This window comes from Pseudophryne corroboree, chromosome 3 (genome assembly GCF_028390025.1).
Source record: "Pseudophryne corroboree isolate aPseCor3 chromosome 3, aPseCor3.hap2, whole genome shotgun sequence".
Taxonomy (NCBI): Eukaryota; Metazoa; Chordata; class Amphibia; order Anura; family Myobatrachidae; genus Pseudophryne; species Pseudophryne corroboree.
Genome location: NC_086446.1, coordinates 515,199,176 through 515,211,217, shown reverse-complemented (window position 1 = coordinate 515,211,217; position 12,042 = coordinate 515,199,176). Strand labels below are relative to the sequence as shown.

The 12,042-nt window shown below is 43.4% G+C and overlaps 1 protein-coding gene and 1 long non-coding RNA gene across 2 annotated transcripts; one reads left to right on the top strand and one right to left on the bottom strand.

Annotated features, from left to right (window-relative positions):
* The first annotated feature begins 6,830 nt into the window (after positions 1 to 6,830).
* Positions 6,831 to 9,166, top strand: LOC135057962 (uncharacterized). The gene is made up of 3 exons (XR_010244493.1): positions 6,831 to 7,093; positions 8,821 to 8,970; positions 9,080 to 9,166. It is a non-coding gene; the product is annotated as an uncharacterized LOC135057962 (long non-coding RNA).
* Positions 7,476 to 9,242, bottom strand: LOC135057961 (uncharacterized). The gene is made up of 3 exons (XM_063963650.1): positions 9,106 to 9,242; positions 8,818 to 9,030; positions 7,476 to 8,203 (listed from the first exon to the last, which is right to left on the bottom strand). The coding sequence occupies exon 3, from the start codon at positions 8,190 to 8,192 to the stop codon at positions 7,524 to 7,526; it is 669 nt and encodes a 222-aa protein (XP_063819720.1). The 5' UTR covers positions 8,193 to 8,203; positions 8,818 to 9,030; positions 9,106 to 9,242; the 3' UTR covers positions 7,476 to 7,523.
* Between the last annotated feature and the right edge of the window lie 2,800 nt (positions 9,243 to 12,042).

The following is a 12,042-nucleotide window of genomic DNA, read 5'->3' as shown; positions in this document are numbered from 1 at the left end:
AACCTAACTGAGGCTTGGAGGAGGGTCATAGGGGGAGGAGCCAGTACACACCATGTGATCCTAAAAGCTTACTTTTTGTGCCCTGTCTCCTGCGGAGCCGCTAATCCCCATGGTCCTGACGGAGTCCCCAGCATCCACTAGGACGTTAGAGAAAAATAATAATGTAACCCCTCTTTCACCACCCAGGGGCTATCAGTACATAAGTGCCTCCACCCAAGCTAGAATAATATCTATAGGCCCGCTTGGGTAAGCCTATATTAAGTATATGTGTAAATACAATGTTACCTATTTAAGATGTGTATTTCCTATGATGATTCTTCCTCTTTCGGGTCCCATGGATTTGAGTACAAGCGACAACTATGATAAGTATAACAACTATCTGGGTTTTAATACATCAATATCACAGTTGCAGTTAACATACGACAAACTATGCAAACATATAGAATATAGAATTTCAAGGAATCCCTCCCCCTTATCTAAGGTGCCTATACAATAAAAATATATGCATGCAATACAAAAAAAACCTTTATATTAGTTAATGAGTGACCCGGGTACTCTCAGGAAAAATAATTGCGCAATTGCGGCCCTTGAGCAATGTATGTTAGTAGTGCTTTGACGGAGTTCAATTAATCCCATATAACAATTCCGATATCACTGAGATTCCTCTTAAGTCTTATGAAATATTTATAATCCTCAGGTTCCAGATCCGGATCCTTTTCCTCTCCCTTCCTGTTATGTCACTTTTTATCGAACCACAGTTTCTGTATTCTTTGTACTATAGATATATAATAGTCCTACAAATTTACATTCCGGACTCACTAGCTTTTCAGCGAATATAACTCTTTCCTCTTGAATTAGCTCCGGCAGCTTCCTAGCATAAGCACTTCATAGATAGTTGTAATTATAGTCAGATACTATGTCTCTAATATTGCTATTATTGGTGGTCAACTTAATACATTCTGCATTTGTGTTGCATTAATGGTCTCTGGGTGAACCCTTAAATTTGATACAGTGTAATTGCTCTCTGGCTAGGTTTCCCTTATATGCCCATAACTGACGAACAGTGTATGGATCTCTTCTTTGTATACGTACAACTCCCTGAATATACTTCGATCTTGGGGGTGGCACTACCTTGCCATTCCTTTGGGAACATTTCTCATTAACATTCACTCACTCCATTAACTGACTGGATTTATCACTCTTATAAATTGAGCAGTGTGTCCATTCTACGTTTTACAAACAATTCCTTGCTCTTATGTTACTGCTTCACATAGATATATACAGTCACTATTGCCGGCAGCTGTCCACACCTCTATGCTCTCTTGTACACAATCGCATTAATGTACTGTATGTAACATACTTCCACTATCCTTCTCCTGGGATGCTAGCTGTTTTCCCTTAATGATAGCAGTTCAGTCTCATTGCAACAGTTATTTCATGTTACCTCAGATATGTCTTATAGCTATATATATGCTTTGGCAGGCAAGCATTGGTGCTCAGTTTTTTTTACTGAATGCTGCCCAGTGATGGGTTATCAAATTGTGGCTGTGTGTCCGAATGCATATAGATTAATGGGCTAAGTGTGCTGGTGGGGAATGATTCTTCACACTTACAGCTCCTCTCTAGTTTCACTGCACATGCATCTGTCACTCCCCTGACTCCTCCTCGGAGGGCGCAGCTGTCTGTCTGTCTAGCGCTGCGGCTTCACCCCTCACCAGGAAGCACTAACTGGAGCCTTTGGGTATGCTAACCTGAACCACCATCACTTCCTTTGTCTCTACCGCTGGAAGGGCTCCCGGTCTGCTGCGTTGCTAGGGACCTCGGCTACCCTGCAGTCAGAGGGAGTTACAATAACCGCTCTGCCGCACCATTCAGTGCTGCTGGTCTCAAAAGCTCCGCTCTCCGGTCCTTCAGTACTGTACAGCCACCCGCCGCCGGGTAAGTCAGCAGGCACCTTCGCTCCCGCTGTCTCTCAGTCCCTCCGATAGTAGCTGCGCTTGGGAACCCTCAATCTCTCCTCAGCTGCTCTCCCACCGGGCTCTCTCTGGGGGAATCACTGACCTCTGACTTCCTCCACCAGTCCAACCGCTTCCCCCAACTGTCCCCACCGGACTCTCCTTCTCCCCGCATGCAGTCACTAGAAACTTCCTCACTACTACCATGTGCCCTGACACCTCCACCCTAAGGGGGCTTCCCAGTAAATTATACAGCATTTAACAGTCCCACATACATTTTTAATGTGCATATATAGTGTGAACATTGCTAGCATCATTAGCCCGTTTATAACCACAGGGCTACAATAATAAGCCACGTAAAAAAAAAACGAATAAATGGTGCAATATCATATATGTTAGAAGAACTTCCATTACTACAGTAATGTCCAGCAGTCATGAAAAGCAGGCTGTCCAATAAATGCTCCAGTATATTTGTGGCACTTATCGTCTATAAATTGGGTAACATGTTGGAGTCTGCAATCGTGGGGGATTTGGTAACATGTGGGACTCTAGTTGCAGGGGGTGCTGGGTAACGTACGGGAATCTGCAATCACAGGGGGCCGGGTAACATGCGGGAGTCTGTAATCGTGGGGTGACCGGGTAACATGGGAGTCTGCAATTGCGGTGTGGGTCGGGTAACATATGGGAGTCTGCAATCGTGTGGGAGTCTAAATATTTGAGGGTGCTGGGCTGGAATGTCCCAGGTGCTATAGTGGAGATGATCCTCTCTCTGCAACAGGATTGCAGAGAGGGGAGCAGTCAGTGCTACATCCTTTTATTAGAACGTATTAAAAAATGTACATTACATGAGCGGGCTTACCACCCAATAGGTTACACTCACATTATACACAGTGCAATCCGATAACAGTTGGGCTGCCACGGCAACCCTGCTCCTTGTCTCTTAAGGTCCGTACACACGGAGCCATTTTGACTGAGCGATTTACCTTGAACTGACAGACGATTTTGATTATCTTTACCAGTGATTTTGTGTGTATGCGTTTTTGGCTATGGGTGATTTTGACTATCTCATTTAAATAGCGGGATTCCTTTACAGAGTGGGGGAGTGTCATACAGTATATAGGATGATTTTACAGGGTGGGGGAGTATTACTGTATATAAAGCACTGAGTCCTTTTGAAAGTGAAGATCGCTATTGATGGAGCTGTTCCTGCAGTCAATGGCACTGATACTGTAGCATCACTGGTTGCCTGCAAGTCAAGAGCCCTGGAGACTTTCAGGATTGTACAGATAGGACTTAAAGTTGCGTACACACTGGCAGATATATCACGGGTCCGTCGGCCAGTGTGTACGAGCAATAGGTCGTTCACAGATCATTTGATATATTGGCACGTCGGTGTGTGTGTGTACGGATGGTCAGCCGACCACCCGTACACAAGAGGCAGCAGCCGATGGTGACTGACAGCTCAACTGGTTGGGCTTGTGTAAATGCCCGCCCAGTTCAGTCCCCGACGGATCGGATCCGGCTTTAGATATATCTGCAGATCAATTGACTAGTGTGTACCCAGCATTATACAATAAGAACTTGACATTATGTTATGTATATATTTGTGGACGTATGTGGACATAGGCTTATTAACTCCATATCCAACTTCTATCTGCATTAAATCTCTGTTGTGAATGGTCTGAGCATCATAGAGGAGTGCCAATCACAGAGAATGATTACATGTATGGCTGAAATTGCCCCAAAATATCTGAATATCTTTGAGTGCGATTACGGTTGCATACTGACATAGAGTAAATGGGCTGTGTGAATGTTTCATGCGACAATCCACACTAACTTATTAGCATGTTGGCACAATAGATGATCTAGAGCTAGAGCTTTTAACTATTTCTAGCTCATATATATGCATGATGGCTTATTCTTGTTAAACAGTGGATCACTCTGTGGTCTCTCTGTTCCCAGCACTAGAGACAGCTTCCCTGCTCTAGTGTTTTCCCTCCTAGTGTTAGCTCAGTGCAGTAGAAGGTGCTTAGTGCACAGTCTGAGAGAGTTCTTCCTCGGAGAGACAACTGCCATGACGTGCTGCTTCTGCTCTCCCCAGTGTGTGACCTTGTCTACCCTGCAGCTGCTCCCCTGCGTGTATACAGCCAGATCCTGTGTGTACTGAGACGCTGTGTTACCGCTGTACTGCTTCACATGTATACTGTGAGTTCCTGCTGCTGCTGCAGAACATCTTCTATAGTCTACAGGCTGTTATCTCTGTTATATGAATAAACCAATCACCTTGGTTAAGTGCTGTTGTGTGGACATCCCTATTCGACACCGCAACACTCTGCCAACAATTCTTTTTTTCCCCAACATATATTTTATTGAGGTTCGCATTGTTAATCAGTGTGCAGTAAAAACAGAAATTAGAGTCATATGCAGTGAAGAAGGAATCGCACAGTATAGCATACCAGAAATATAGCAAAGTTATAAATGTCCGCCAATACCTCAAAAAAAAAAAAAAAATTAACAGAAAACATATACAGAAATAGGCCGTTCCAAAACAATGTACTAGACAGAAAAGGTCGATGGTAGGTCTGAATTAGCAAAAAAAGTGGACCTGAAAGAGCATCCATCCACATGAGGAACAACATAAAAACATAAACAATAACACAGATAAAAAAGAAAACAATGCCTACCAAGACCAGGAGACGGCCGACCCATCCAGGGAAAAACCAACTAATCAGAGATTGGTAAAGAAGAAGGAGATTCAAGGAGAATCAAGAAAGACAAGGAGAAAAAGAAAATTGAATGAGTGATGAGCATGTAAAAATGGGACTATGGGAGGAAGTCTATTATCTAGCAGCTGATGAGGGGAGAGTTGCCCAGTGCATCCTGGTAGGCTCAGAAGCTTTGCTGCTCTTTGCCTGATCCTGGCCTCCACCATCCATATCCCTAACAATAACCATGTGGAGACCTTGGTAAACAAAGTTGTTATTTTAAATAATTTTACCCTGAAAAATTCACAATAGATTTTGAACCCATGGAGGAGAAAAAAACAACACATATTTATTCCAATGAGATGGTGGAAACATACCAGAGTGTCGGATAATATATGTCATATGTGCCAGCTCGAGATCTTTTGGAATTTTGAACTTTATTAAATTCTTTTTTGAAGACAGTTCTAAAATGTTGATTTTTTTTTCGGACCCAATATTCATTCGCTTCGGCTTTATATTTTTGACTCAATTCCACAAGGCATTTAATTGCCTGGTTTTTTTTTTTGACGATTAGAGTAATCTTTGCTGTGCACGTTCCATAGACAACTTTGTTGACGATAGCATTCAAGAAACTCAATCACAAACGGTGAATTTCGCTCCATAGACATTCTCACCCTGTGAAAACAAAATATGGAAATGTTTAAATTTTAATTACCTACCGTTAAATCCTTTTCTCGTAGTCCGTTGAGGATACTGGGGTTTTGTTTAGTATCATGGGGTATAGACGGGTCCACTGCTTATAAAGAGAATCTGAATAAGGAATCACCCAGTTGCCCTTTGTCTGTTAGCAAACAATGGGGGAAATTTACTAAGCTCCCGATTTTGACCGAGATGCCGTTTTTTCTTCAAAGTGTCATCTCGGTAATTTACTAAACACTAATCACGGCAGAGATGAGGGCATTCGTAATTTTTTGCAAGTCCAAGTAAAAAATTACGAATGAATACACCATCGGTCAAATTACGCCTGTTTAGATATGAATCTCGGTCATTTACTAACCATTCGTAATTGTAATTGCTGCCGTGAAAATGCATTCGCGGCCGCGAAAAATTACAAATCGTAATTTTTTCCTAAAAAAAAACGCGCCAGCATTTGAAAAGCGTGTTTACATGTGTACTCAATTATCCATTACTCACACCTGAATGTTTGGCCCTATAAAAGTGTTCCAGGCACATTTTGAACTTCTCTCACTCTGAAATGGCGGCTGTGGTGTGTGGCAATGATTTTTTGTTTGCTGTGGGATACCTTAGACTGCTCCATGAGGCTTCCAGGAATCAGGCCCAGGTAAGTGAACATGGTCAACAGGTTGTCCAGGTACCGCGGAGGCTGCGCCAGCCTCGTTTTTTTAGAGGGCGTTTAAACTTAAATGCATTGTCCGATGATAGGGTCATACAGATGTTCCGCCTAAATAGAAACAACATTTTCCACCTGTATGACCTTGTCAAACTGGGCATAGACCCTGAGACAGCACGCTCTCGCTCTGTCTCAGGCCTACACAAACTCCTGGCTGTGTTACACTTTATGGCTACTGGGAGCTTCAAGGCTGTGGCAGGCGACGTCATTGGTATCTCACAGCCCACCTTTTCCAGATATTTGATGCAGGTGAGTCTAAAAATACATAGGCGGTTATGTCTAAGTGTTGCTTCTGTAAGTTCAAACAACACAGTATTGTAGAGAATACCTAACATGACACTCACCTTAGCTTCTTTAATGTCCACTCAGGTTTTGGATGTGTTGGAGCCACACATTAATGCCTCAATCTGCTTCCCTACCGAGGAGTCGGAGTGGAGTGCTGTCAGGGTAGCTTTCTATGAGCTTGCTGGCATGCCCAATGTGCTGGGGGCCATAGATTGCACACACGTTCAGCTGAGATCACCTAAGGGCCGCCAATATATATATACTAATAGACATCTGTCCCAATCAACTAATGTCCAGGTGGTCTGTGATGCAAACTTAAAAATTATGAGTGTTGTTGCAGGTTACCCTGGTGGCTGCCATGACTCCTTCATCCTCAGTCAGTCATCGCTCTTCGATAAATTTGAGGCCGGACAAATGCCTGATGGCTGGCTGTTGGGTATGTTTAAAATGTTTTGTGTGTATGTCTTTTATCCACAAACTCGAGTTATGATTAGGTGAAAGAATAATCTAACATATGTACTAATGTGGACTATATCTGTTTTTCAGGTGATGGGGGTTACGGCTGCTACTCTTGGCTCCTTACTCCATTGTCCCAACCTGATTCTCCTGCTGAACACAGTTACAATCATGCACATAAGGCTACGCGGAATGTGATAGAAAGATGTTTTGGTGTGCTGAAGTCACGGTTTCGGTGTCTGGATAAATCTGCTGGCCTTTTGTTGTATAGTCCCTCAAAGGTGACTAGAATTGTGTTCTGCTGCTGTTTTCTCCATAATCTGTGTTTAACCCAACATCTGGCACATGATGAGGGAGAAAGCAGTCGGCAAGCAGAGGAGTTAGACCCATCTGGTGACAGTGTGAGTACATATGTAGGGAGGCAGGTACGGCAAGAAGTGATCCTGCGCTATTTTTCAGGTCAGTTTTATTAGGCTGTAATTATCCTTGACTAAACACTTTGCACTACTTTCTATTGTGTGTTTTGTTACTTACTGTTTGTAGTTTATAGTGGTGTGTCCATTGTACTTAGTTTATGCTAAAAATAAATTTTCAGTCATTACCCATGAAAAACATACATACATACAGAGCAGCTTCGACAATGTTTGAGACGGACACAGGAAGTTGTGTGTTTGTCAAATACAAATTTTTATTTTGCCAATCACATTGGGGTTATTTTTTCCGCTTGTGTGTGCTGGGTGCTGAGCTTTGTGCTGGCTCACTGGCACGTGCTCTGGAGGAACGCCGAACAGGGGAGGTTACTGGCGTTTGGATAGGGGTCGTGGTCCCCGAGCTGGAGGTTACTTGGTGAGCTCCCATCAATGAAATATTGCTGCTCAAATTATTAAGGCTTGCAATCAGCTGAGTGTTGGTTGCAGTGTGGCTGGCTACAATCCTGGATAACGACTCATTCACCACTTGGTTGTGCTGAATGAGCTGAACGAGTGCCTGCTGATGGCGCTGTTGCTCATCTACTATGCGCGATAAATGAGCAAGCATTTGGCTGTTGTCAGCCCTTATTTGCTCCATTGAGGTTGCCATTCGCCCTACTTGTACAATCAGTCTGCCCGAGTTGCGACTAATACGCGGTAGATGATGGGGCAGACTGGCAAGGTGTTGTGTATGTGCGGTCAGGCTGGCATTGCTTTGGGCCTGTTGGCTTGTCCAACTGGCCCAAAAATCATCTGGTATTTGGCTTGGGGGCGGAGCTTGTGCCAGTTGTGGACTGATGGAGGCTTGGGGGATATCCTGCAGCTGTATTGGCTGGCTTGGGTCAACAGGTGTAAGTTGCAGTGTGATGGTTGCCTGTTGGTCTTGTCCCTGCTGGTCCACGTCGGCCATCAAGCTGGGCTCTGTATGGGGTGGCCAACATGCAATGTTTATTTGTAAATTTTTAGCAAGGCTACTTCTACACATTACTACATTCATAATACTCCATTTTTTTACTTTTTGGCGTTGATTTTATAAACTTATAATGTTTTTTATGCTCAAAAACATATATACCAACACAGGCGGCCACATAGACAGATTTGCATAATCCTCACCTAACTAACTCCCCTCCACAGCATTACACTGTTAGATTCCCTCCCCTGACCACGATATAGACTACTTACCTGGATAGTCCAGAGGAGCGGAGCAAGTAAGCCATCTACATACTGGACAGGGGAGATGTGTGAACACTATAATGTTGTGGATGCTTTTTTTTTTTTGGAATTTTATTGTTATTTTATTTAAATGTGCACGTGTGTGGGGCAAATTTTTCAAAAATTCTGATATTTATTAAAAATGATGTTGGCGAGAACATCCACTAAGACCTTATAAAAAAAATTTTTTTCACCTTTAGCAATTGAAGACGTAACATCACATTGCTTGTTCTGGAAAACATGTAATCTCAAAACCAACTAACAACATATTAACTGTACTGTGTATATTATTGCCTATGTGTTTAATTTCTGTTTTTACTCACCAGATAACTGAGGGGATCGGGGCTCATCACTCTGCGAACTCGCCAATAGTGCCAGTGGTGGCTGGGGTGACACTGCCGAAAGTCGTCGCCTGGGTGGGGATGATGGAGCCGCAGATTCCGAGCCAAGACGCCGTGTCTTACTTGGCCTCCTGGGTAAGTGGCCCAAGCCCTGTGATGGGCGCCTTACAGGAGGTCGGCTTCCAGAAGCAGAACCTATGTGAAAATATAAACATTAATATTTTGTACTTCTATGTGTTTGCAGAATATGTGACTACACTGAAGTCTTACCTGCAATCCCAGCCTCATCCTGACTTGTCTGAGGCCTGTCTGGCCGGCTGGTCTGTGGGACTGTTGAAAAAGTGTACCAAACATTATTACCATGCTTTGTGTAAAAAAAACCCCTGCAAAGCCTTATTGTACTGTAACCATCTATTATGTATTGGATAAACAAATAATTTCTGATTAAGAGCTTCAAGCATCATTATTTTGTGGTGTATATCCAAATGTACATGATGTTGCACACAATAAATCTGTTACATTTTAGAATTATGCCTCAGATATTGCAGAGATTGACTACTTGCAAATGTTTCTCAAATTTAATGTTGAAATAATTGCACCGTTTTTCAGAAGTAAATAAATACAAAAATCTTTTTAAAATAAGCAGACAACACAGATGTCCAAGCAATATCGTCAAAAAAACAAACATTTTTTGTAAAAAATTAAAAAGCCATTGCACATGTTTTTGCGCAATATTAAATTTACCAAACAGCCAATGCAAGGTGAAAAAAGCACATTCTAAACACAAACACACCTTAAGGGTGCATAGGCCTGCAATATGTGAAACACAATTTATGCATCCTTTACCCTTTAAAAATGACATTTACAACATTTAGAGGACATTTAAATAAAAATATAACACATCAAACTTACCATCCTGCGTGGGTCGGTCCGAATCCCGGACATGAGTAGCAGACACCACTTCGGCAGGAATCAATGCCCGCACAGGCTCCTCCCAGTCCCGATAGGTGGCCCGGAAAGGGGGGCCACCTCCGGTTTTTCTTGCAGATTTGGCCTCTTTGGCCATCTTGGCCTTGACACGCCGCTTAATATCATAAAACCTCTTGCGGCACGTGTCCTCAGTCCGCCTCACCACACCCTCACTATTCACGGCAAGTATTACTTGCCCCCACAGGACAGACTTCCTGCGGGAGGACACCTTGCCAGCATCCTGACCAAACAATTGGCGATGGTGCTTCATCAGCTCACGCACCAAAGCCATGTTTTCAGCATAGCTGAACTTTATATTCCTGCCAGTCTTGGTAGTGGTGCGTGGCTGCGGAGCCACAACACCATCACTATCACTGGAAAATACAGCAACAGGCACCCCCTTCTCCTCCTCCCCACTAACCTCCTCCCTCTCACTACCCCCCTCCACCTCACTAACAGCCTCCACCTCACTACCAGCCTCCACCTCACTACCAGCCTCCACCTCACTAACCTCCGCCACCACACTGACCTCTGAGTCTGACATGACAAACAACAAAAAACACTGAAAAATCAAAACACAAAACACACTCCTCCACTACTCCTACTACTACACACCACACAGCCAACACACACGCTCACTCACTCACTCACAAACAATGACAAAAGACTGTAAAAAAAAAACAAGGACAAAAAAGTAGACAAACTGTGAAAAAACAATACTACAAATATGACAAGACTACTTACACACACAGTACAGCACTCAACAATCACCAAACTCCTCTCCAAATCCACCAAAAACTCCACCAAACTCACCAACTCCAAATACACCTTCCTCTCTCCTCTCCACTAGCTAAACCCACGAGGTGCGGTGTGTTTGGGGCGGTTTTATAGTAATATGCACAGACACTCCTCCTTCACGAATACAACCAATCACGGCCGCGTGACGAAAACGAAACTTAGGACTAAAAACGCGGCAGCAATTTCTAAATCACTGCCGTAACAGACATGTGACGCAGTCGTAAAAAAACCCATAAACGCGGCCGCGAAACAGCAAACGCGGCCGCAATCTACAGCAGAAAAGCACGAATGACATCGACATCGGAAGAAACGAAAAATACGAATACGACAGCTTAGTAAATTAGTCGGAATCAATTCAAAAAGTTGCAATTTTACACTGTCGATGTCATTCGTGATTGAACTTGGACATGATTCTGGAAATTACGAATCTTAGTAAATTTACCCCAATGTCTTAGTGAAAACAAACACCAGCCGTATTGCTCTGAAGAGATCATCAATGGCCTTGCCTTAGTGACCTCACTGACAGAGCGAGGGGCTGGGAGCAGCGGCGGTGAGCGGGAGTTGACCGCCTGCTCACAGTGGGGATGTGCAGGGCAGCAGTATAAGTAATCCCCCCCCCCCCCCCCCCAACACAGTACACAGCGGGGGTCTGGGGAGAGCATGCAATAGAAAAAAACAGGCACACTGAGCAGGGCAGGGTGAGCTTACACCCGCTGTTACCTGCTGCCGGGATCCAGAGTCAATGACGGGGCTTCTCTAAGCTCTGTCCTGCCCCCTCAGCTAAGGCTGGAATTAGCTTAAGCTGATGAAGGTCTATAGCGGGGCTTCTTGTATAAGCACCGATAAGCCTTTGCTGACTGTAGCAGCCAACACAGACCCATGATTCTTAATAAGCTGGGAAGGGCTATGGTTGAAAATTAATAAGTAAAAATTAAACCAAAAATTCAAAGTCTGGAAGCTTCAGTCCAGAACGTGCTATCCTAACACTGAGTCATGTTTGGAGTATGGAGGGGAAGGAGGTAAAAGAGCTTATTTTAATGGCTTAATTTTAAAACTGCACATCAGTATAAACTTAACTTTTGAGTCTTTTCGCTCTACTCTTCACATTCATTATATGTGCCGGTTACCATCTCGCTTGTCCCTCCCCGACTTGCTGCACCTTCCTTTCCCCGTCTCACTGCTCCATATGTTCCCCATCTTGCTACTCCCTCCCTACCCTTCCTTTCTACAGATATCTGTAGATAGTTAAAAAATGAATGCAAAAACAATGTTTCACATTGTACTTTTAAAAAGCACTTGTATATAGTTTACCTTCGTTGGAGGGTTCGAAAGTTTCAAAAGACCAAAAAAAAAATGCCCGTTGTAAAGAAATGGATGAAAATACTGTGAAAAAAAAAAAATTGGATACATGTTACTTTGGACATTAACTGAATTTCAATA